At 39.9% G+C, this 25,562-nt stretch overlaps 1 protein-coding gene across 11 annotated transcripts in view; it reads left to right on the forward strand.

The window, feature by feature from the left end:
• Window positions 1-25,562, forward strand: part of LOC119138644 (RNA binding protein fox-1 homolog 3-like) — a 155,487-nt gene extending 129,925 nt beyond the window's left edge. For 4 of the 11 annotated variants that reach the window (XM_037278921.1, XM_037278925.1, XM_037278930.1 and 1 more), the window contains 9 exons: window positions 2,825-2,878; window positions 3,725-3,817; window positions 5,084-5,144; window positions 5,737-5,790; window positions 8,652-8,784; window positions 9,497-9,539; window positions 9,681-9,745; window positions 12,626-12,704; window positions 14,778-18,726. In XM_037278921.1, the coding sequence (XP_037134816.1) occupies window positions 2,825-2,878; window positions 3,725-3,817; window positions 5,084-5,144; window positions 5,737-5,790; window positions 8,652-8,784; window positions 9,497-9,539; window positions 9,681-9,745; window positions 12,626-12,704; window positions 14,778-14,822 (627 nt within the window). In that variant the 3' untranslated portion in view covers window positions 14,823-18,726. Of the gene's footprint in view, window positions 1-2,824; window positions 2,879-3,724; window positions 3,818-5,083; window positions 5,145-5,736; window positions 5,791-8,651; window positions 8,785-9,496; window positions 9,540-9,680; window positions 9,746-12,625; window positions 12,705-13,217; window positions 13,318-14,777; window positions 18,727-19,983 lie in introns of those variants that run through there. The other 7 variants (XM_037278922.1, XM_037278926.1, XR_005101173.1 and 4 more) reach the window with 6 other exon arrangements.

Consider the following 25,562-nt stretch of genomic DNA (forward strand, 5'->3'; position numbering starts at 1 on the left):
TGTTTTAATGATACCTACACCTGCCTAATCACCTGTTCAAGAGCTTTCCAGCATTCCAGGTAACGCGGCATTCTCAGCACGGGAATTCTTTTGAATATGTCTTGCTCCCCTCTCATTTGCCTTTGCAATTAGGTTCCATTCTGGCTTTCTCTACATCTGAGGAAGCAAGGTGTAATTCTCATCAAAATTGCCTCATTGACATCGACATATCATTGGAGTCATAGAAAATAGTTTTTGCAATGAGTGAAGCTGTTGGGGCGGGTAAGAAAGTGCAAACAGTCTGTTTGAGTCAATTCAGACAATTAGTTTGTCTTGACAAGTAAGGGTTAGTGATGAATAATATTGCTTTATGTATCATCAAATCAATGCAGGTGAAGGTTTATAGACATCAATAACTTGCTGCAGGCATTAATTTTCAAATGTTTTGCTTTTTATTCACATAATCAAGGTGAAATTTGGGCAGTAAAAACAACCTACTAAAAAGTAATGATACAAGTTACGCTCGTCTACTGTCTCTCTCTCTCTCTCTCTCTCTGTCTCTCGCTCTGTCTTGCTCTCTCTCTCTCCCTCCCCCCTTTCTCCCCCTACCACTCTCTCAATCCAACGGGTATAGGCAGACACTCAGACAGAGTCATTGGTGGTGCTACGGGGTCAGCGCAAGACAAATGACTCAAGCCCTTTTCACTCTGCACTTAGCAGAGTGCAAAGCTCAAACCTGTGCATTGTGTATTTGGTGAGGGGCGGGGCGGGTACCACTGAATGGGACGCGACACAAGGATGAGGAGTGTAGCTGCTCCCACCACATCTAACACTTTGTACCGGTTATTGTGGCCGAGAGCGCAATCGTTTCTTCTCCCACCATAAAACTTTCCTTCAGAACTCTTTGCAAACTCCAGCAAGGCTGGAAGGTCTTTGTGTTGGAGCAGTAACAGTCCATGGCGATATGAAACTATCCCGACTGTAAACAGTGGCACTGATGTTGCATCAGCTTTCAGTCCTTGCTTCTTTCTGACCTACCAGTGTCATAAAAGCTTGGAAGCGAGCCCCTTAGGGGGGGACAAGCTAGCCCAACTCTGTGCTGGTCCCGAGCCCCGGATAAATAAGAGTAGCTGGAGTCAGGAAGGGCATCGGTTTGTAAAAGTCCATACCAAAAGTTATTTAGATCGTACATCATTTCACATATTATCAAATGTCCACCTCTGGTCATTCTAATAACAACGCTATCAAAGGAATATGACAACATAAAATGGGTCATATTTTCATCTCATGTAAAAGACATAGACATAGAAGAAAAGGTCGCCCTCAAAACAAAAGCCGACAGCTTTGAGATCCAGATAAATGCCTTCTAATTGCGCTGCAGCGCTTCACTAACTCCATCTGGCACACACATCTAAGCAACAATAACTTGAGGACATTGATGGAGAAGTATAGCTCCACACTGCAGCGTTGCACTTCAATGTGGGTGACATATACGTATATAAATTACAATTGGTTGGGGAAACCTGCTGTTTGCCTGACAAACTCCAGATGATGTTCACTCAAGTGGCATCAACGTCTGTCCAGATTATTTATCATGTAGCAGTCGTTCCTATTTTCAACATCAATTGGAGTATTTTATTCTCGAGTCGTGTTTCAGTATTCTAGGTAGTTAGCCACTATTTAGCTTTACGTCTGCTCGTAAACCATCGACATTTCTCATGATTTCCTAAACAGAACCCCAAAAAATACAAGAACACATCCAGTAACCCCAAATGGTTTCCAAAACTGTTGGAATGTGTCACTTTCAATTTGACACTAAATTAAGCAACATGAATCACCGAGGTTGTGCGACACATGTACACGCTCCAAATGCAGCTTTCCACTGGGAGGCCAGATTGTGTGAGCAGAGAGAAAACAGCACTAGCCCAACAAAATTGCTTGTTCACTGGTCTGTGGATAGGTCGCTCTCTCACTACATCCCAGAGTGTGCGTGCCACACGCTTACACAACACGGAAAGGGATTGAACGATTCCGAAGATTTGTTCATGTCGAATACATTTGCTCAGAATGGAATCAAATCACTGCAAATAAGTCATTGTTGCTAGGCATGGCTTCATTTGCAGATGTGACCTCGCCTTTGCTCTGTTGTCTGCGCCATCTTTATTTATTTATTTATTTATTTATTGAAATAAACTGATTCAAGGTCTAGTTATGCAGAATGCAAGGCTGAGCATTACTATACTGCCCGGCAACAGGAACTTAGAAGTGGAGCTCCGCTCTTCTTGTTTTGACATTTTGTTTCATTCGAATTGTTGAACTACAAGGCGATTCTTTTCATCATTGATGAAATCATCTTCACTCAACATGATGAGTCCAAAAGAAAGTGTTTTCTTGTCTAAGAGAAAATTTGAGACACTTGCACTCTTAATTGTGTTTTATCTAAAGAGGGGGAAAAAAACCACAAGATGATGGGCATCATTAAGATCAGTGGTGTGTGCCAATACGTTCCACAGCTATAGCATCTGCCTTGCTAATGTTCATTAACAGCATATAGCCTTCCGCGCCAATACACACACATGGCCATATACGCTCGTCTTTATCACCACAACAGAGCAAACACAGCATTAAATGGCACTAAGCGTAAATGGCTGTTTTAATAATCTAATTGTCAGGTCAAGAGAAGTTTGAGAATGGAGACAATCGAAAACTTGACTCGCATACTCGGCAATTTAAGGAAGAAGAGTTTTTTGGGCAAAAGCGTTTTGGGGATTTCATGTTGTATTTTATTCGCAAGATTAGCTCGCATTCTAATGAGACTGTTTTCTCTCCTTTTTGTCTTCAACAGCAATTTGGCAAGATTTTGGATGTGGAAATTATCTTTAATGAACGAGGCTCCAAGGTAAGGAAACACAAAGAAAGGTGTGCAGTATACAGGTTTTTTTTTAAATGTCCTCTGACTTTAGTCTGTATCCCCTGTCTGCATTTCCTCTCACACAATTGCTCCTCTGTCTTCACGGTGCTTTCGTTCTTTCACTCTGTCTCAGGGTAATTATAAAGTTATCAGTTCCAATTGCCTTCAGGCAGCTTTTACACGTTTGCCGCCTGCCATATATCGAGACCTACGCTCAACCGCATCCTCTTATCTTAATGCTGACATCAGGCGGCTCACAGTATGCAAACACACACTGTCTTGCCTAGTTAGCTCCCCGACCTATAGCAGCAGGAGATAACCGCTAGCATGCACAAAGATGGAGCCTATCCAAGAAAAGAAAAAAGAAAATAATAATGTGCATAAGGTGGACCAGAGTGGAAATGAGCGCTATCAGATTTGCATCAATTTAGCAATAATGGAAATACAGATAGTGCTGATTAGCAATGAGTAATGTTTGGATTTCTATCCCGACTTTACCGAACTTCAGTATCTGCTTCTGTGGCCAGCAGAGGAACACACACACACACACACACAACCTGTACTGCTCACTGGTTTGTCTAATTCTTCTGGGTCCAATGATTTCTGTCAATGTATTTGCAGTGGGCAGTGCAAAAGACAAAAGCGTCGCACATGAATCGATGCTGTTGAGTTTCCCGACATAGATGTGCGGCTCGTGTTTTATTCTGCCAACTTCCAAGTTCCATTTCCTAACCTCCAGAACTCTCATCTCTGTCTTTTTCCCCTCTCCTTTTCTTTTTCCTGACTTCTGTCCATATTGTTTGTGTGACCTCACTTCCTGGCGACTGACTGCAGGGCTTTGGGTTTGTAACATTTGAAACGACCGCAGATGCTGATCGCGCACGGGAGAAACTAAATGGTACAATCGTAGAGGGCCGCAAAATCGAGGTGCCTGTCTTTTTCCCCCCCTCTCTGTTTTTGCCTTCTGCCCTCTTCTTCCTCCCCTCCCTCCTCCCACCCCTGACTCTGTCTTTCCTTTTTCCTTCTGCCTGAAGTTTCCTGCAATACCTCCCCTCTCTTCCATTCATCTCGTGTCTTCCACCTGCCTGCTGCACCTTGAACGCTGCATGCTGAAGCCTGATCTGATCTGATCTGATCTGTAAGTGTTTGTGACAAAGACAGAGAAAGAGAAAGAGCCGTTCGGCGACGTTTGAGTGTTTGCCCCGCCCGTGTTTTGACACAAACAATGAATGACTACTTTGATCGTGACAAATTGTGGCATGTGTGTTTAGGTGGGTGCATGCGCACGCACTAACATCCGTTTGGTTGTTTGGGAGTTCAAAAGGAAATTGAAGTTAAACAAGCTGTGGTCATATCAATAGACTCCTGGTGGGCAATCCAAAAAAGGCACATGTGCAAAACGATTCATGCAAAACTGCTGAAAACAAATTTGGTCAAAACTTCAAAGCGGTTCATGGTCCCATTTGCTTCTGATTTGGGGTTGCTTCTTTCCAACACTGATTTGCTGAGATTTCAAATCGTTGCTATTGTAGATTCAACCGTGATCCATTTGAGAGGGCACCAGAAGTGCAAAATGAAGTGATGGAATCGGAAGTGTTAGCGGAAGCTTTCGCATCTGTTTGGGTCTGTCTTTGGGTCTTCTTAAATTCACCTTGCTGCTGGTTTTATTTTTTTCAATCTATGAACTCACCTATTTGCTGATTTGCCTTCAAGCCAAAGCCATGTCGAATATCAAAATATTGAACTGGCTCCATTTGATAGCATTTTCTAGTCCGAGACCTATTTTGAAATGAGGGGAAGAACTTCATTTGGTTAGCCTTTTTTGATGAATTGATTTGAAAATGATCATGTCTGGTTGCTATACACACTATTTGGATTACAGTAGGTTTGTTGACAGATGGACACGTGTGTTTATTTTTTATTCCAATGGGAATTTCTCAAGGATGTAGCTTGTGAATGATTTTGGATTGTATTCGAATATTTTCCTTTCCATTGCTTTATTTGACGATACATTTACTATACAGTCATCTCGGTTTTTTTACACATTGTGCATCTTTTTTTTATTTATTGAAAAGATTGTATAGAAAATCTTACTGCATGTCGCTTGACTTGAAAAATGCAGCATGGTTATGATGTGATATATTTTGTGTGTCCAGCTTTGCCTAATACTAACTTATGCCTGCCTGCTGACAGGTCAATAATGCCACAGCAAGAGTAATGACCAACAAAAAAGTGGCAAACCCTTACACAAACGGTAAGATGCAACCTTTATTTGAATCTTTGCTCATTTATTTTTTTGAATTAGTGCCAGGTGATGTTTAATGGTTGCAAACACAAACCAGCACGCCTCGAAGGGGGGGGAGGGAGGGAGGGCAACCAAGTAAATTCACTTTTGGAATAGAAAGGATACAAAAGTTAAATATACATCATATTTAGATGAAAGGCACATTTGTCATGGAGGATTCCAAATCTGTAATAGAGAGTTTAGTTTGAAATATCACACAAATCGCAAATACATATGAAAAACGTTTTTATATACTGCTTATTGTCAGACTATATGAATAAGCTTGGTGTAAAAGTACTTTGAGTACCATGAGCACTATTAACTATAAATTCCATCTTCCAAAAAAAATGCAAGACACAATTCAATCTTTTGATGTGCGCTGATCCATTAAATTCATCCCTTTTCTAGTCTAGTGACTTCTTGATAAGAAACTTAAACTGTTGGTTTTTATTACTCATGCAGTGTTTTGCATTTTAAACAATGTATATTTATTATTATTATTATTATTAATATTGGAACCCCAAACCTCAGAAGACAATTGTCACTGTGTGTTTTTTTGTAGGCTGGAAGCTGAATCCAGTGGTTGGAGCTGTCTACGGTCCTGAATTTTACGCAGGTACAAAAAGCTCAGAGAAACCATTTGATTTATTTAAGAATGGATTTTATATACTGTATCTCCATGTCTGACAATATGCACTGGACTGATGAGCCATTTCCAGAGAGGCCCATGTGTGGCTGCACCAACTTATTTGCCTAAGTGCGGCTCGGTTTCATGCGCTGAGACTGCTCGCTCGCTCGCTCGCATAACTGTACTCCTTTTTGCTCATTAGTCTGAAATCTGTTCATTTCTAGACAGCTTTACAGCACCCCTCTAAATAACTGTTCTGACAGAGAGACGCCATCCATCTTTTTTATTTCTCACCACTGCCTCCCTCCCTCCTCGCTACTTTTCTGCCCCTGTCCCAGTAGTGTACATCCATCCCCTAATCCACCAACCCAAACAAGCAACAGAGCATGAAGAGATGACCTGCTCCCAGTACAAACAGGGTAATCTTTCATTGAGTCCCCCCTAATTCCACACAAATGACAAGCACATCGTGGAACAACTGAAGCAGAAATGTAAAATAGATTTAGCAGCCGGGTTTGAGATTTTATGACTACCTTTGTTCCCAGATCTGCACAAATCAGGAATGTTTTGTTTGACTTTCAAGATGACAGTGTATAAACCGGAAACAGGCTAATGTGAGAATGTTATGTGGCTCTTGATTTAGCTCTCAGTGCATTTTATGGAGATGAGACTTGACTTTTTCAGCTCTGGTAAAATAGCTGTAGCCTTAAAACGGGAAATGTTCAAATTGAAACAGTCTCGAAACGGAGTGTTCTATGGATCCAACAAGTCATACGCGTATCCAGTCTGGCTTGCTAATTGATAAGATGCTACTAATGTGCCGCGCACCACTAAAGTTTGCCAAGCCTAAATGACACCATATGCTTCCTTCCCTCCCAGGACAAAGGCAAAATGAATAGACAGAATTTCAGAAGAAAACCACTCGTGCCCTCTTCAATTTCCTTCTTTTTTTTATTCCTCCTTCCACTCATCAATCAAACCCAGCGAGCCTTTTATGCCGATATTATCAGCCACTACGAGTTAACCGCAGATGGATTTGTATCTATATTTACAAGTGCCAATAAATGACAATTAAACAGGGGAGAGAGATCAAATATTTCATCCATGTTATAAGCTTAGTCAATACGGGCCAAAATTTCTCTCTGCTTATCACAGTTATCAGCCAAAGACTATAAAAATGGGACCCATTGCCTACTTCAGCAATGTCGGCCATGAGGAATGAGATCTACTGTACAAAGTGAAATCAATCTCAGTTGAAATTCAGGATTTAATCATCTTTGGACTTTATATTGATATACAGCGGGTGTTTCAAAGTTTTCGGGCATATCTTTTAATCAATCAGGTATTTTCCAGATGTTTGCCGTTCCGTCACGACTGCATCCTGGGGCACAAAAGCAAGGTCTGACTGACTGATTTTGTTGTGGAAGAACCCCACTGCCCTGCACCTCAGGCTATTTTAGACTGCCAAACTCAAGTGTAAAGAAATAAATAAAACATAAACTAAGACACACTTGAAAAAGTTGCAGCAAATCATCTCGGAACAGCGGAAGGTGTTTAAAGATGGGGCTGTTAATCCGAAAAATGATAGAAAAGTGAAAGTAGGTGGGATCAGGATATCTTGTGGAATCATTATGACTGCATTTAATCTAGTTTGGGGGCGGGGGCAAAGCAGGATGTAAAGCAGGACGTAAGGACGATTAATCACCCTTTATCAGACGCCTTTTCCCAGCACCCATCAGCTGAATCGGCCTCCATAAATCCTGGCCGGCTTGACAGTGCACTCCATCTCCATTGCTAGGCTCGGCTACAGGTTTATTGTGCGCAAATCCCATTCCGAAGAATGACAGATGACCTCCACGCGCACGCACCTTTTCGCAAACTATGGAATAGAGCGCTTGGGCATACACCCAAACGACAAACTCCACACAGCAATTAGATAGGACTTCTTTTACATACCCTTTCCTTCCGAAAGGTGACAACAGCGTGCAAACTTTGTGAATGATTGTCAACAGGGCTTTCTGCTTGGCACTGAATTAAGTCAGCTGTGGTCACGTCCACAACGGTGCAAAATGTCCATTTTGAACTGCGTGCATCTGTGAAAATGGCCGTGAGCGGAGTCTAACTCCGATATGGAGCCCATAGCCTTAGCCAGGTTGTTCATTTGCATGCAAGGAAGGAAAATATTGTAGTGTACATCAATAAATAATAATATAACACGTATATATAATAATACAATAAATTATGAATCAATTATCAAAATAGAAATAAAGATGATTAACCATTTTTTACTTTGATTTGTGTTATTGTACGGCAGTTGCTTGGCAGTACAGCACTCCTGAAGAGAACAAATCAATGAAAATGCAAGATGAATAAAATCACATGGAAAAGCTTTTAACACACGCTGGATTGAATATATGTATGTCTGTTGTGCGTCATCATTGATCAAGCTCAGCCTACAGCCATCTTCAGCTTCATGTTAATTCAATCTAAAAGATGCGTAAATATCAACATATCTCATCCGTATCGTACCGCCAATTGCAGCCGTTGAACGGTGAATATTTATAATTGTGAATCCATGCGTTTGTCTCTCTGGTCTGCTGGCTGCCTTTTACTTGGGCAGGTTTGATTTGTTTTGGTTTCTCGTTTTGTTCTCAATTCAAATCTATATGGTTGTTTTTTGCACTTTTTCTTTTATGGGCCTGTCGCACAGGCTCGTGATTCATAGGTTGTTACAGCACCACTGTAGCATGCACGAGCCATAGCTCATCGTCATATTCGATTCACATATGTCACACCCACCCCCAGCATCCATTTTGAAAATGTGATTTTTGTCTGTACTTTGATTTCAGTCACAGGGTTTCCATACCCTACCACAGGAGCAGCAGTGGCCTATAGAGGGGCCCATTTGAGAGGGAGGGGCCGAGCTGTCTATAACACGTTCCGCGCCGCACCACCCCCTCCGCCCATACCAGCCTACGGCGCGTGAGTGACATGCATACTACGTTCACGTGGAATTCAAAAGTATTCCATTTTACACACACACTTGCAGTGATGGGAGAATGGTGAGTGGAAAACAAAAAGGCCACTTTCTAATAGAGCGGAAAATTGCTCTTTGATTCCATTTTTTTCTCCAATATGTCACTCTTTATTCAGCTGTGAATGAACTGCTATGACCTGCCCTGCACACTCCAAGGGGCCCACCTCAGTCAGATCGAGACCGAGTGGTGGTGTGTTGCAAAAATGCTGTTAAGTAGTTTACGATTAAGTCTTTTCTATATTTTATATAGATATATATGAGAGATGAATGGATGGATACATATAAAATACTGTATACATGAAGAAAAAGAACTGAGTCCACTTTAAAAGGACTTTAAAAGTGACTATGAAAAATGTCTTCCATTTTATGATTATCAGCATTGCAAAGTAATTACCTTATCAGGTCTGGATAATTCAGCCAAGCTCAACAGTTCTTCAAGGGGTCTTTAAGTGAGTTTTTTTTTTTTTTAATGAAAAAGAGTCAGGAGTGATTCGATTGCGGACTGCAGTCCTAGAATGGAAATCCATCATCTGTGTTTTGCAAAATCATATTCATCATTAAAAGCTGAAAAGCAAAATATTTTTTCCCCCCAAAACGAAATCAATATTTGATTGAAAACAAAAACCTTATGGATTTTTTGTGTGTATGTTTTGTTAGCAGTGTGGTCTACCAAGATGGATTTTACGGTGCAGAAATTTATGTAAGTAGATCTGTAACCTTTTTTTTCCCTACTCTTCAATGAACACGAGCTCTAATAATATCTGTCGTGTGGAATCGAATGACTAAAGTCATATCTGTTATTTGATTCCTAAAATTGGAATGATGCTGTTTCTTTGTTCAGGGTGGCTATGCGGCTTACAGATATGCCCAGCCAGCTGCTACTGCTGCAGCCGCATATAGTGACAGGTATGCTATTCTTTCCCAATTGTATTTCTTTTCTTTTACATTTTGGAATCAACTCATTCACTGCCAACCCAGTTAATACGTATCTCTGGCGTCTATACTGTCAATGGCACTGAATGATTTAATATTCCAGGTCAAATGTGAGCTAAGCTCCAAGTTATTCTCCATTAAATGAAGTTTCACCAACCAGAAACTTGTAGGAAGAATACAGTACAATCGAATAAAATGCTTTCCATCCCACTCCACTTTCAAACATCTCGAAGCCATCCTTTCAAATGGAAGAGAGGCATTTAAGGTTTAAAAGTGTCTGGAGAAAAAGAACTTGTGTCACACGATGTGCTCGCGAACGTAGCTTGGCTACCAAAAAGCTTTTTGGTGCTGAAAATAACTCCGTCGCAACTAGTTCCAACGCTGCTTTTTATTGTACGTTCTGTCGGGAGTTACACCCGTTCTACCAGATTATGAGCCATAGTTGTTTTGGTGGGTGTGGGGGTGCGGGCGGGCGGGCGTGCACCTTTGTGTGCGTGTTAAGTATGCTCTGTGAACTATCCTCGGGAGATAGAGCATGTCAGGCCAGATAAGAAATGTTCACAGTAGGAGGCTGTAGACCTCTGATAATGTAAGATACAATAGAGGTGAGAAGTGAGTGGCGCTCTCTAAAGACTTCTGCTATCAAGAAAGTGAAGGAGAAATGTATTGCAGGTGAGAGAGAGCACATCTCCCTCCACAGGACTCATTTGCTTCCCTTTGATTTTCTCCACTTCTATATTTCAACATTGTTTATTCTCCATGACGGTTGTGTATTGCCTCTCTCGTATTCTATTTTCACGCACTCTTGATTTAGAGGGAAGTCTAAGCACCGAGGTGGAATTGAGAGGAGATGGGTCAGAGGGTGCGAGGCGCTTTTATTTATTGTCAGATAAGAGAGGTCTTGAATCGACTAGATGGGAGACATTTTGGCTACCGTATTGTGCACAAAGCAAACGACACTATTTTTGTCCACCTCCCATTATCTGAATAAAGATAAGTCCCAAAAAAAAATGGAAGCAAAAGGGTTGCACAATTGAAGTCGAATCATTTCATTTGCAAAAAATGACTAATAGTAGAATCACAATCAGTGGATTAGTGCTGATGCCGAAGACAATGTTTTCTTTGATTTATGAGCCGATTGATGAATGGACATTGCATATTTGGCCACATTCAGCCGATTTCATCAAGCAGGGTGAAATATTGATTGGATCTTTGAGTTATGGCTTTGGGAAAGACAGTTCAGGAATGTTAAGAGAATTTTCATAGGGGGTATTCTGAAACTCATTTCAATTGAATATTGATTATTTGTAAACATTCTTCCCCCTTCATGCTCCCTTCCCTCTTTTTGTCTGAAGGTTTCTCCCTTAAATGATTGCTTAACAAAACCTCGTTTACCCACGCAACCTTTTATCGTTGTCCTCCAGACATATTTTTGCTTCCTTTTTAAATTTAGCAAACAAACCAGAGGGGGAGGGGGAAGAGGAATCCAAATAAAGCAGTCTAGTAGCATCAGAGAAAGAGGGATGGAATAAGAAAAGAGATGGGCTTTGGGCTTGGGGATTAGTTCCAAGCCAGTGCTGGTGAATAGACTGGAAATAAATCTTGGGAGAGGAGACAGACGAAGAGGAGTACTTGGAGTTGGCAACTTGGGGAAACCTAAAGGCGTAGCCACCAGAAAAAATGAATCCTTCTGTCCAAACTGGTGTCCTAGTGGCAATCCCAAAGTAACTCAGAATACAATATGATCCTGATAGTTTGCCACTTAGAATGATGACAACATCAAACTTTCTTGTACTGTACATTAATCAGCACAACATTTCAAAAAATATTTCATCCAATTATTTGGTCGTTGAAATATGCTGCGAAACAACTTGAGCGTGTTTTCACTTGCGGGCGTTCTTTTTTTTTAAACGGACTTTTTATGCCTGAATTAAGGATCAGCACAAATCTATAGATTTACAATGTACTATACATAAGGGGACACTGAGAGCATTTTCATCCCGCTGGTCATTCTTTAGTGTGAGAGTGAGGAGGTAAATGGTTATAGATCTTCCCTTTGCACCGCCGTTAAAATCGACGAGCCATAATGCCGCACATCCCATGCTTATTGTCATTAGCGGGCGCTCCCTATCCATTATCTAACTCTACCTAATCAAAGTTAACATCCACAAGTTTTGCAGTTTGTGCTGAGAAGGAAGAAGGGAAACAAATTGCTGCTTTGATTTGTATCATCTTAAAGATCCCGTACGGGTTTATGTTTGGTGAATAAGTCATAATGTGAGAATGCACGACGGCCTCCTTAGCAACAACAACAACAACAACAACAACAAAAAAGCGCCGTCAAGCTATTAGTTCACAGTATGGTGACTCTGAATCTGAAAACAATAGCTTTCCATGTTTATTTGTTGTATTAAAAGAAAAGAAATCAGTCTACCCACTATAGTTATGCGGGCCAAGAAGTGCTCCAGTGGTGAAGCCAACAGAACCACATCATATGCAAAAGCAGATACGTAGTAACACTGAGGCGCTCGACTACTTATAGCCGGCCGGGTCGGCCGACCTTTTTCCTAGTGAGAGCTATTTCTCAGGTTCTGAGTGAATGTTTGATACAATTCTAAATTAACATATTAATACTTTTATTATGATGTTATTAATAATTGATCATATTCATTTCGGTGACTGATGGTACAGCGGTAGCTTCCCGACTAGTGTCGATTCCGTTTCCGTTTTGTGGCAGTGTGAAGGTGAGTGGAAATGGTTGTTTTTGTCACATCCCCAAAAAAAAAAAAAAAAAAGCATCTATTTATTGATTTGTTGATCTCTTTTCATTGTTGACATTGCCTGTTTTTGCAGTTATGGGCGAGTGTACGCAACAGCAGACCCATATCACCATACGATGGGTCCTGCAGCCGCATATACGGTTGGCACTATGGTGAGTGTGTTTCCTCTTTCTTCATCTGGCTGTCTGAAGATTATTCCCGTATGACGGAGTATTCAACATCAGTTTCTACCGTTGCCATACGTACATGGATGTTTGATCGCACTGTCCGGATATCCTTGAATAGTCATCAAGCAACATAAGACGAGCCCTTAGGTGGCTGCTAAATTGTCCTGCCTGTGAAATGTGTTTTCCCCTCTATGTGACCGAATTTGAATGTTGAATGTGAATCGATGCCACTTCAGTAAATGAAAAAGGGAAGCTGCTGTATTCTCCAACTCCCCAATCGCATATATTGGCCTGAAGCTTTTTTTGCTTGAAATTTAGCTGAGACTGGGAATTTGATCATTTTGCAAGGGGAGTCAAACGTTAATGTTTGTTTTTAGCTAGCTTTGCAGCTAACATCAAAGATGAAAAAATCTTTTCAAACGTAGAGAGAAGATCCTAGAGGACGGAGGAAAACAACAAGTACTGCTTTTTATTGTTCCTTTCTCTACATGGGTCTAGGTAAAGCCTTCTTCCAGTGTGTTACAGCCATCTACTTGATGCATGTGCTGTGAGATTTAAAGACAATAAAAAGGTAGAAGAAGGAAGCATAGAAGCAAAGGTACACTCAACCTTTTATAGAACACGCAAACTTGGACCGAGTTTGACCCCAACAAGATTTGGGGGTATTTCAATCCATTTGAGAATATTTTTTGTTGTTGTTCAAATGTCTTGTTATATTTCCCTACAAATTTTGATTCTTCTATTTCTTTTCTGATTGGCTGGAAGAAATCAATATACCCGTTGCTGCTGCTTGATGCAACATTTTGGGTTTGACAAAAGCAGCCTATACGGATGAATAGAGCAGTGGTGACGTGTGTGTGTGCGTGTGTGTGTGTGTGTGTGTGTGTGTGTGTGTGTGTGTGTGTGTGTGTGTGTGTGTGTGTGTGTGCGTGTGTGTGTGTGTGTGTGTGTGTGGTGATGGCAATCACAAGCCCACAGCCTCCCCCATGTGTCCGCCATGCACACCTCCCTTCCTCCCCTATAGTGCAGCTGCTAGCTAAAAGCCTTCATTAATTACAACCATTATTTCCTCTTCATTTACTTAATTAAAAGAGTGGCCTGTGTTTTCCTCCTTATTACTTTAAACTTTCTGCTCTTCTTTTTTCCGTTCAAATCACTCCTCCCTTTCGCCCCATCCTCCCACATTTTGAGTGGAGGGATAGATCATATAATACCATCGTGATATTGAAAGGAACCTCCAAAGACAATCACAGCGATCCAATGGACATTTTAAATAGAAGATAGGAAATAATTGTACTATTTTTGATCAATTGATGAAGCCAATATTTTGTCGGTGAGCCATTATTGGCTCACATAGTATTTAAAGGGAGAAAGGTGTCATTTGCGCTTTTATTGGAGCATATATGACTTGAAAGATTTCAATAAATGTATCGATTGATACATAAAGTTATCAATAATTAAATAAACAACGACATAGACAATATAAATAAACTAATATAACCAAATCAATAAATGAATACACTTGACTGTTGTTCAAATCAATGACAGTGTTGTCCCATTGTGGATGTAACTCAACGTCCCATTGGATGTCAAGTTATTGCTCTTTAGGCAGCCAACCAGATGAGACGGTGCCTTGCCTCTGCTCGCTGCAGGCAGCCGTGTCATTTCATGTGCAACTTGTGTGACTAACCTATTTAGTCAAAGTACCATTATAATAAATGTCGTATTTTGTTCCAAATTAGAAGTGAGCGCCCATAATGGAGGACAATAAATATTGAGCCAAGACAAGTACATCGATAGTACTGGCTGGCCTGTGTTTTTCATTTTAATCAAGAAAATAATGTTTATGAAAAAAATGAAACAGACAAATTGGCATCATATTCAAAACAGTAACCACCCTTAAAACAGTAGCCACCAGCTTTGTAGGGAGGAAAAAAAAGGAGGATTGATTTGTTTGGACAAAAGAGACAAGTTCATTTGTGTAATATTACAAATACAAATAGAAGTGCTACATTGGATACTGATTGGAGCTTTTTTTTTTCATCTTTGATGTTGCAGGCTAGCCTTTACAGAGGAGGGTGCAGTCGCTTCACTCCCTACTAGAAAGGAGGGAGTCACGCCCCCTTTCCCTCCCCAGCAAAAAAAAAAAGAAAAAAAATCTATAAATAACCTTTGCTTCCATATGAAGAAACGTACTATGCGTCCAGGTGGCAAATAGAATACAAATACATTCTAGTTGTTGGTGTATGGATTGTATGTATTTATTTGTCATTTGTTGGGGTGCGGGAGGGGAATCCTGATATCCAATCTTTCTCTGTGTTCCAAGTCAGTCTGTAACGTGGCTCCTTTGGGATGCCTTCATGCATTGGTTTTAATTCCACCCTATTCACCAACTCTCTCCCCCTCTTATGTACATTAAGCGCGGCAAATTCCAGTTTGAGCAACAAACTTATAGATGGAATTTATCACATCGATGGCCATTTGGCCCTAAGAGAGCTGCTTCCATTCTATGAGAGCCAATGACAAATACGAAGGCCAAATCACGTGAAGCCGGAACAAAACACTCAGCATTAAGTGGGAAGCCGGGCTAAAAGTGACGACACGGACTGATCTATTACCGAATCTGAATGCAGCGGGACGTGATGTATAGCGCTGGTGTGGAGCGGCCATTGCAAAATGCCAATTGATTGTTGGCTAGATGCCAGAGGCAGGAGGTATCCCATTACTTGGGAATTGCTTTACAGGGGAGGGAAACACATCATTTTCCCTCAATATGCGCCGTTTCATGCACATCCTAAGCAATGATGCTAAATATTTCTCTCACGTAATGAACAAATGGAAGACTTTCCTTTCTGTTAAATGTGCATCCATCCATTGCTTGATCAGTCTGCACAAATCACGTGTTGAAATGCTTTGGCTTTCTAGCGGATTTTTAAGTGTGGCCAGCAAATTGTTGAATTAGCATTTGGTGAGTTAGCGGCCTGCTGATGAACGTCTACTCGTCCCTGACATATTATTTATGATTCTTGGTTCCACAGGGAGGCGGGGCCGATTTTAGGGACCCGATCTGCTGCTCTGTAGACATCGTCAATAGATTTCAATTAATCCCAACATTGCTGAATAAGGAACAACAATTCACACATCATTTCTAGTATTCTATTAGATTTCATTGGCTGTAGTGTTTCTTTCCTTTTTTAATGTCAATTTTTTTTTTTTTAGATCTATTAAGGAGAAAATCCAAAGGTTTACCACTTACATGCAATCCACACACAAGGATGGGTAAATATAATTGAACTGAGCAAATGAGTCTGATTTGGGCACTTTATTGGACTTGGCATGAAGTGTGTGCCCATAGTCACATGGCCACAGCAGGCAGTTGTCCCTGATGCATCCACCGATTCCGCTCCCCAGCACACAAAAAAAACCACACACATATAGGGGCCGCCTCCCTCCCTCCCTCCCTCACCAGTAAAGCATCTGTGCCGGCTGTGTCTGATGGGATCGTAAAGACGGGACTCAGTAGCGCAGGAAGGGAAGGGAGTGTGAAGAGCAGCAGTAACCCAGGGAGGCAATATACGCCACAGATTAGAGATAAGAGAGTTCAGTCAATAGGCACTGATCTCATTTGAAGATATGCCAGACGGACGGACTAGACTCACACAAACACGCGCAAATTCACACTTGCTCCTCTCGCTGTCACCGTCGCTCGTCTTTTCTCTTGTTCTCCCGCTCTTTCCTAAAATCTCAACAGAAACCTCCGTTTGCAATTTGACAGCGTGCAATCATATGATGTGGCTTTTAGTCTCTTTACCCTTGAAGTCAATGTCCATGTGTGTCCAACCATAGTATCCATGGGATTGCCAACTTCATTGTGGCCTAAGTAAACTAAAATAGTAAACTCATAGCCTAAAAGTTTTTATTTGCGCGTCCCAGTGAAATTGCTCACTGGATGCTTTTTTTATATGTAGAATATGTCTACTTTTATATTACATGTGATCATATATCAGAAATTCTGAATCTATACATAAATTGTCTCTTAGATGGCGGTCATTGCCAAGCTTCTTTATGAGTGTAAATTAGTAACAAGAAAAAAAAGAATAGTTGTGCAATGGCTTTGTTTTATTGCCATTAACAATGAGTGACCACAAAAAGTTGCCACACTCAAGCATCTGGCAACACATGTAAACAAGCATAAATGTGCCTAAATTATGGGTATAAAACAAGACTAATGCCAACAAAACAACTCGGAACTGTCAAACGATTCTTCTGGGAACAGACCAGAACTGATGCATGTGACATAAATTGTCAGAAGCTTTGGCACAAATCAAAGTGCATTGTTAGAGATAATGATAGAAAAGCAGAAGTAAAATGAATAGACCTGACTGACTGTCAAAAATGATTATTACCATTGGTATTATTGTGTTGTCGGCATAGATTAGTCATTATGGATAAAACGGGCTGTCCCAATTTGATCATAATATTTGATGTACGGTATATGCAAACAAATATTTGATATTGTACTTTCTCACTATGATGGGGGGAGTAACACATCTGTGCCACAGTCGAGTGCTTTCGAATTTTTACAAATACTATGAAGTGCTTCTTGGGCTAACAAATCTGAAATCGTGTGTAGTTGAATAATGATCAAATCAGCAATCGGGATTGGTTGTTTAGTGCAGCACAAAAACTTTCAAACCCATCAATAAGAAAGTGATCATTAAAATGAACCCTTTTCATAAAAATACAAACAAATATTTCAAAAAAGTCAAACAAAAATCTCCACTTACACTCTACTGTTTTTTTCTGTATGTATTAACCAGATAGTGTACCGATAAATATAAATAAAAAATGGGGAGCATTTTGAAAAGATGCTATCTCATTAATTAGATGCTATCATGAAACATATTTTTACTGTACATATTGTATATGAATGTGTGTGTATGGATATATATATATATATATACTATATATATATATATATTTCAACTTGTGTATTTGACATTGTTTGTCATGTAATTTAATGCCATAGCCATTCATGAATTTTAAAAAGTGATTGCTTCTTTTTTGTATATCACTCGTAAGGGGTTAGACAAGTGTAAACCTTTTATATGACAAGAAAATGTTTGCTTCAATTCATTTGAGTGTCTTTCTCTGTACAGTATAAGCAATCATCATGTGTGTCATTTTTTGATAAAACATTGGCCTACGACTGTGTGGAATGTGATGCTTACGTTTTCTCACAAAAAAACCACTTGAAGTTCAAACAATCCTTTCTGAATTTCCAACCAATTTCTACCAGCCTGGCTGATTCAGGCCAGAATATTGGCTCCGAATTTGGGAAGTCCAATTACACAATTGCTGTATGTCATTCAACCAGCTACAAACCGACTTATTGCAATGTAGCGATAGTGCCCAGTGCAATATGGCTCACATGACAATAATTGGCATGAATAATAAAAGAAGCAAAAGCAATAATATCTCTCTCTACACATTCATCACTGTGTCACATCACAAAGTGACATTGCCCCCCCACCCACCCACCATTAACATTCATTTCTCCATGACTGCATACCTGCATTCTCGGCGAATAAAGAAAATGATTCTCAACTAACTAATAAATATCTGCATTCAAAAATCATTGCATTTATTCCAATTATCTCCGCTTGGATAAATCCAAAGTATGCTTGGAGTCTGTATCACCTTTGTGGTCTATTTCATGAACCTCCATCTGATGTGTGTAGCCTTGTGTCCCCTATAGGATTGTGGGGGGACAAAAGACTTGTGAATCAAGCTGAAAGGATCCACATGGGAGCCAATTTAAAAGGCCACATATTTTTCATGAAGTCACAGCAATTTTCAAACACAAGTGAAGTTGAAGTACAACTGAACCGTATCTAAAAACTTTAAAGGGACTTACTTGCCACACAGGTTTGAAATGTGTGCCTGCTATGTTTTAGGGCTTGATTCTGTTGTATATTATTTTGTGAAGGGATAACCCCCCCCCCCCCCCCAAAAAAAATATGTGCTCTAACCTCATCTTGTGTAATTGTTTGATTTTGTATATTATCTATAAATGTGGTTGATAAGTGTATATTTTATAAATGATCTGGAATTAAATTTTACTGTGTGAATAATAATAATAATAATAATAATACACAATGTCTTTAAGGAGTCACCTGTCAGGTTTTCTCATGTGTTTTTTCTTGTCAAATCTCAAACATTGTTGATTTTTATTGCTGAACCCCAGCATCAGTTTGGGAGCTCCTATTACCTCTACCCTCCCTTCCCCTCAGCTTCCGCTGCTCTCTGCTTCCTTTCCATCCTCCGAGGCTTCTTCCGTGCAAGTATGAAACAAGTCTCGGAGGGTGTGAGCCTGTTAAGCTGAGACGAGACGAGGCAGTTATCAGCTCTGATTGGTGACACACTGATACAGCTCCACAGGTCCCGTTTTCTATATGAAGGGGGGCAGGACTAAGAAACTGCAAAGTGGTGCTGAATTTACAAGCAGCTCCTTTTGAAGATCCAACTTCACCCGACATGCACTTTAGATTGTCCTACTCCACTTGCGCCTTGTAAGAAATGATTATGAGGCCTAAAATGATTCCATGATTTGTTTAACGAATAGGTACATTTGTGCACTTTGGCATGCAAGGGTCTATTTTTGCAGACAGGTCTGAGAAAGGAGGTCTGCACCATTGTGGGAGAGGACAGTCAATCACAGCCAATCAGCGGCTCCTCTCATTCACTTTAAATGTGTCGTCGTGTCTAGCTCGTCATGTACAAGAGTTCTTCACATAAGGGATTTCGACGAAGGATTCTATGACCATCTACATATTTTCTATACCAGCTATGTCAGCTGTTTTGGATGAAGAGGAGGTGCTTCGCTGAACTGGTTGCTATCCAATTGGAATGGAAATGCCTTCATGGTTGATTAGCGTGCAGTGGATTATGATTGTTATACCATAACGCAATCCTTAGGAATGTCCTTTTGGAATAATTGCATTCCTTCAAAGTGTTGGGATGCAAATATATTTCAAAAGGTCATCAAACAACATAGTATCGTCCTTTACCAAATTGACCTTTTGGCTCAAATATACCCAATCAACAAATAAAGTCCCTTTCATTTAAAGAAAAAAAATTGAAGGCAACACATGTAAAAGTAAATCAACCAAAACATTTCTAGCCTAAAAATAACATTGTGTGAAAACATTTCCTGTCTGCAATGCATCACTGCATTTACTCTTCCTTGTTCTTTCTCTTTTAGTAAATAAAAGGTGATGGGTACAGATGGACATCAAAAACTGAGAAGAAAAATGTGCGAGCAGAGGGACATCATAAAAGACCAAGAAAAACAAAAAAAGAGTGCTACGGAGCCGTCCTGTCGAGAGAGAGAGGAAAAAAAAAACACCAAGCAAAATAAGGATGGACCAGGAGGGGATGATTGTAGGCCTCCTCCGAGGCCACGGCCTGAACCATTGAGCCTAATTATGGGGGCAGAGGGGGCTGTTGGTTCCGACCCCTGTAGAAAAGAAAACAAGCCTTGCTGAGTGGAAGAGACCAAGTCGACAGGTCACCATAAAACATTTTATTTTTGTAAAATTTTTTATGTTTATGATTTACAAAAGGAACAAAGACTTATGTATGTATTATGAATATGTACGTGTGTATATATCTATAGTGTGTGCGTGTGTGTCTGTATATACCTGCATATATACATACACATACAAATGTAAAACAGTCACTACGTTTAAAAAAAAAAAAGATGTCTTTCCAATTTAAAAGAGGAGGGGCGGGGGGGGGGGGGATTGAGCCCTGATGTCTTCTGATTGAAACCTGTTGCACAACACTCACTCACACCTATTAGCGCCCTATCTTCATTGTCAGACTGAAGAGGGGCTTGTGTGTATGTGTGTGTGTGTGTGTGTGTGCCTCAAATGGGTCGCAGCTGGTCGAGCAGACGTGTTCCAAATGTTGAAGGAAAAAAAGATAAGATCTTACTTCTCTGGCATGTCTTGTAATGTCAAAACAAAAATATATATGAATTTGTACAAATGGAAATATAAGAAGATGTGGGATACGTCTGCTGGAGGGCCCCCTATTATTACCAACCAAATATGTCGCTGTAGTGTCGTGGTCCAGGTGGCTGTGCTGTGTAGTGAACTGCTTTTATAAACATTGTGTCGGTCGGGTTGGATTTCAGACAGCGCACAAATGAGACAGCTGCTTTCAAGCATCAGATGGAGGCGACGCTAAGCGGGAGAAAGAGTAAAAAAAAAAAAGACCGAGACCATACAGAACAATTTGGATTATTTGGTGATTTTAAATGCCAGTCACCATGGATTTGTATAAAACACAGAAATGATTGAATTTGACCAATTCAGAATTCGTTTTGTTCTTCCATTTTGATGGGCTCAGTGGTATTTGGACCATAAACACCTCACATGTGAAGCTATAAAATGGTTCCAATTGGTAAGTGAGAGGCTTTTGTAAACTGGCTTAAATGACTAAAGTTAACACATCAAATCACATGGTTTTACTTCAAATCCAAAATGGCAAAAACTCTGCAAAATTGCTGTCCAAATGCCGCTGGATCTATCTGTACAAAGATCAAAAAGAGAGTCAAGAAAAAGAAAAGTTTTATGAAGAGTCTCTTTAATCCTTTCTATTTATACGGATCTCATCCTTCTATATTTAAACATTGTACTAATAACATGCTGTCGGTCGGGCGTGGTCGAAGAGTCGATTGTAGCCATTTACTAATGTTGTATTTATTGTATTACCGGTAAGAAGACAAAAACATTTATATATGAATATAGATATATCTATTTGTGATCTGCAGCTATTGAGAATAAGTTTGCCTTTGGTTTTCAACTTCCATGCAGGATTTAATGCCCTGTCAATGTATGATGAGGTTTCTACTTGTGTGATGTTTTATTCTGTTGACATTCTTTCTTTTTTTTTTTTTTCAGTTCAGCTACTGAATGTAATTCAAAAACTCTTGGAACTTTTTAGGTAGGTGTCGTTGTTTTATATATACAGTATATATATATATTTAAAAATACAGTGCTCTGTAAATGATATAAATGTGTAAATGATATAGCAAAATGTTTCTGATAATATGCTGGACTTCTACTGACCCGGACTGACTGTATTACCGTGGCTAATCTGGAAAAAAAGGGGGAAGCGAGAATGAAAATTGGAGGAAGGGGAGCATCCTGAAGGACCACCAGCACCCTGCAGCCAGTGGGAGAGACAGAAATGTTTAATCATTGCAGGATCAGTTAGAATATTTCTTTGCCTGGCTTTTCAAATTTGATGAGAACAAGGAAATTGGGAGCAGACAGTCCCATGTGAATAATACAGAAGGAAAAGATGAAAAGGCCTTTTTTTTTGAAATACTGATTTTTTTTTTTTTTCTTCTGCGGCTCCCCTCAATCTTAGTGCTATTAAGGTGCTACAGTTTGCGGTGAGCAGGAATAGAAAGTTCTGAGGGAAAGGGGGTGGACAAAATATTAAGCTTTTATGCTTTCTGCACTGTTTTTATATTCATTCAAAAATGTACACCAACTCAAGGAATTTTCCAAACTTCTTTAACTTTGGCTTATTAGTATTTAAAAACCTCAAAATGTAAGCATACAATTTGAATTTTTTTACTGCAATGTTTTTTTGGTTTTGGTTTTTAGTCATTTGTGGGCGTGGCAAGAGGGAGCAATGGTAACCAATGCTGTCATTTTGGAGCAGTCTTTTTATTTCCCTGTAGCCTTAACTTCCAAATTGCCTGAGCTGAAATTTTGTGACTTTATTTTTGGCCACTTGTTTATAGAACAATCTCTTTTCTGGGCAGCTTTCAAAAACCAGGTCTCAAAATAGAAGTTTTTAAAAATGCATTTAGCCTTTTATGTTAAAAGCTAGGTCATAATTAGAATGAAGTTTATTGGTTAACATAAAGTTCTACCCCCAAGTTGTTCCAGGTGATCAGTCCACAACAAATATAAATCTTTTACGAGAGAAAATCTTCTCGCACTAGTATTGATCCGATGTTGATATTGATTTGACCTCAATGTTATTTGGATTGATCCGCCCACCACTAATGATTAATATGGAAAAAAAACTAAAATGTTAAATGTACTGGCAGGTTTTATTGTAGCTTTCTTTTCTTATATACTATATATTTTTGAGTTTGATGCCAGTTTGTTTACGATGTCTTTTCATATTGATTTTTAATAATTGACTTGTTTGCCCTATGTCGATGCCTTCACATTGGTAAGCCAATGAATGGGATTTAAATAACACTTTGATTCAATCGTTATTTTGTCCACCCTCTGAAAAAGAGCACTGTGCATTGATGAATGTAGCAGCCTCAGCGATGAACTTTCAGGAGTCTGACAGAAGGAGTGAACAAAATGACACTGAACGCTAAAGTCTCCTCCTCCTCCTCCTCCTCCTCTTTTTTTCCCTCTTCCACCGTACGATAAACGAGTACTATGTAGTATCCCACTCAAATAGATTTTGGAACTGTTTGAAAAAGGATCTCCAGATAGTACGGCAACATTTCTATCTTCAAAGTGCACCTGACACATTAAGGACGCTTGGGTCATACAGTGCAAGACTGTGTGTTCTGTGGTTGGAAGCAAGCCTTTTCACAAACTGACATGAAATGCGAGTGCGGGGGGGCCGGCGGCGGTGGCGGCGTCAAGTGGATTATCTTTCATGAAAGGCTTACCCAGCATCATCCCGCAGCGATCCACAGCTGAGCACTTTAACTGGGATAATACCGGCGGTCGGATCAGGAAAACCGAGGCAGAACACAAAAGACACAAAGAAGAAAAGCAGGCTAAAAGACTCACCAGAAAACAAAACGAGAACAAACTATGAAAGCAACTAACGATGTCAATCTAAGCAGAGATCTAGGTTTACTTGGATTTTTGCCTTGTTCTTCTTAAACTCCATTTTTTTTCTTCTTTCTGTTGTCGGTTGAAGAATTTCATCTTGTTTACATGTAACCCGCTCTACTGCTGGTTGGAGAAGTTTGGGAGAAAAAAAAAAAAAAACAACGAAGCGGCTTTCATTCAAGCATTAATGACAAAATCCGGGAATTCGGAGGGGACCCTACAAGCGAGAATGTTTTGTGTCATGAAGATCACTTTTCTCACAGCCTTCCGCCCAAACTTACATAGCAGACAAAAAAAAAAATCCTTGAGCTTCCTCTCCAAGATGTTCCCCGTGTTGTTATTTTGTGTATACCTCAGATGCAAAATCTAAAGCAGCTATCCTGTCCAGTGTCCAGGCAAGTGAGTGCGCGCCGCCGCTTGCACCCCAGCTATACCCTCACTACAATCCATATGGTAAAACCACACCTACCTCCCCTGGTAACCCAATGACCTCCACATCTAAGACCACAGTATACTTTTTTGGGTCAGAAACCAACCGCAAGGTTTTCAAACTTGGACTTAATAAGGGTTTTATGACGGCCGCCGTTTGACCCTGTAGCTAATACTTACTTATTATTGAACTCGTACAAAGGCCACCAGCATAGTGAAAGAAATTGTTTTCGGCCTTAGAGACTCCACGGTAAAAAGTGATTAAAAGAGATAAGTGCACAAGCAACTTTAACAATAGAATAGTAGCAGCACCTTTGTAATTCTAATCACAAGATTTACAGAGGAGCAGAGGTGTCAAATCCAACTCTACTTTCTGGACCTGGATTTGACAAGTCTGCAGGCGAGTATTCTTTTTTTGATGATTATTTCTCTGTAGCAAAAATGAAGAATCCAACTCTTATTATGTGAAGACGGTTCTGTATGAGGATTTTGAGTATACTGTGGCCTTTACACCAACACTCCTCCAACAGCCGTCCTGTCCTATGCAGATCCCCAAAGCACAAAGGTTTGAATGATAGAAAGAAAAAAAGAATGACAATGATTTCCTTCCATGCTGTTGTGTTTGTCCTTCTGTTTTGGGTCTTTTTTTATGTCTTTGAGGCTTCGATGTGCTTTTGTATTATGTGCAGATCTTCTTTTTCTGCCTTTGTATCACTGTATACTAAAATATCAAAGTCATACGTGACATCAATCAATTTGCATTTTCTTTTTCCACATAGGACTGTAATGAAGGGCAAATTGATCAGAATGGTCAGATCTTAAATTACGGAAGGTAATTGTTGAAATGTTTCCTGAGTCGTCTGGGCACAGGCTCCTGGCGCAAGTATTGGTGAGAGTGCTTTGTTTGCTTTTGCAATGCCAAAACTTAGAAAATATGGGAATATGAGAGTTCCATAACCAATGATTACAAAGTGCTGCGCAAATTCATTCCACAGTAATCCACAATGACGCATTAAGCCACTAACGATAAATACTATTCTCATATTTAAGTAGGAAATGAAGTCTTATCCAACCTAGCAGCTAAGTCACATGATCTTCACTACAGTCCTGCGTGTATGTACAGTTACTCCATAAGTGTTGGGACACAAAATCAAACATGTTATGAAAGGAGTCTTGAATTCTTTGCTTTTTAATATGAGTCCTTCAAGCCATCTGTCATCATTCATCATCAGCAATGCAAAGTTAATGGTGACTTTATGCTACTGTTTTTGAAGGTCTCAAATTTCAATTCAATGATATTCAGTGTAAGATTCCTTAAAAAAAAGCTTTGGTGGGGAGAAAAAGATTTATTTTGTGTGTCCCAATGCTTATGATTTTTTTTCTTTTTTTCCCCCAATCCCAATGTGCTCCAAACTAATAATACTATTTATTATGATATTGGTGCATTATTAGCGCAATGATTATTGCAGTTATTCCAACCATGATTATTATTATTATTATTAATAAACATTTCTTTACTCAA

This window comes from Syngnathus acus, chromosome 19, assembly GCF_901709675.1.
Source record: "Syngnathus acus chromosome 19, fSynAcu1.2, whole genome shotgun sequence".
Classification (NCBI taxonomy): domain Eukaryota; kingdom Metazoa; phylum Chordata; class Actinopteri; order Syngnathiformes; family Syngnathidae; genus Syngnathus; species Syngnathus acus.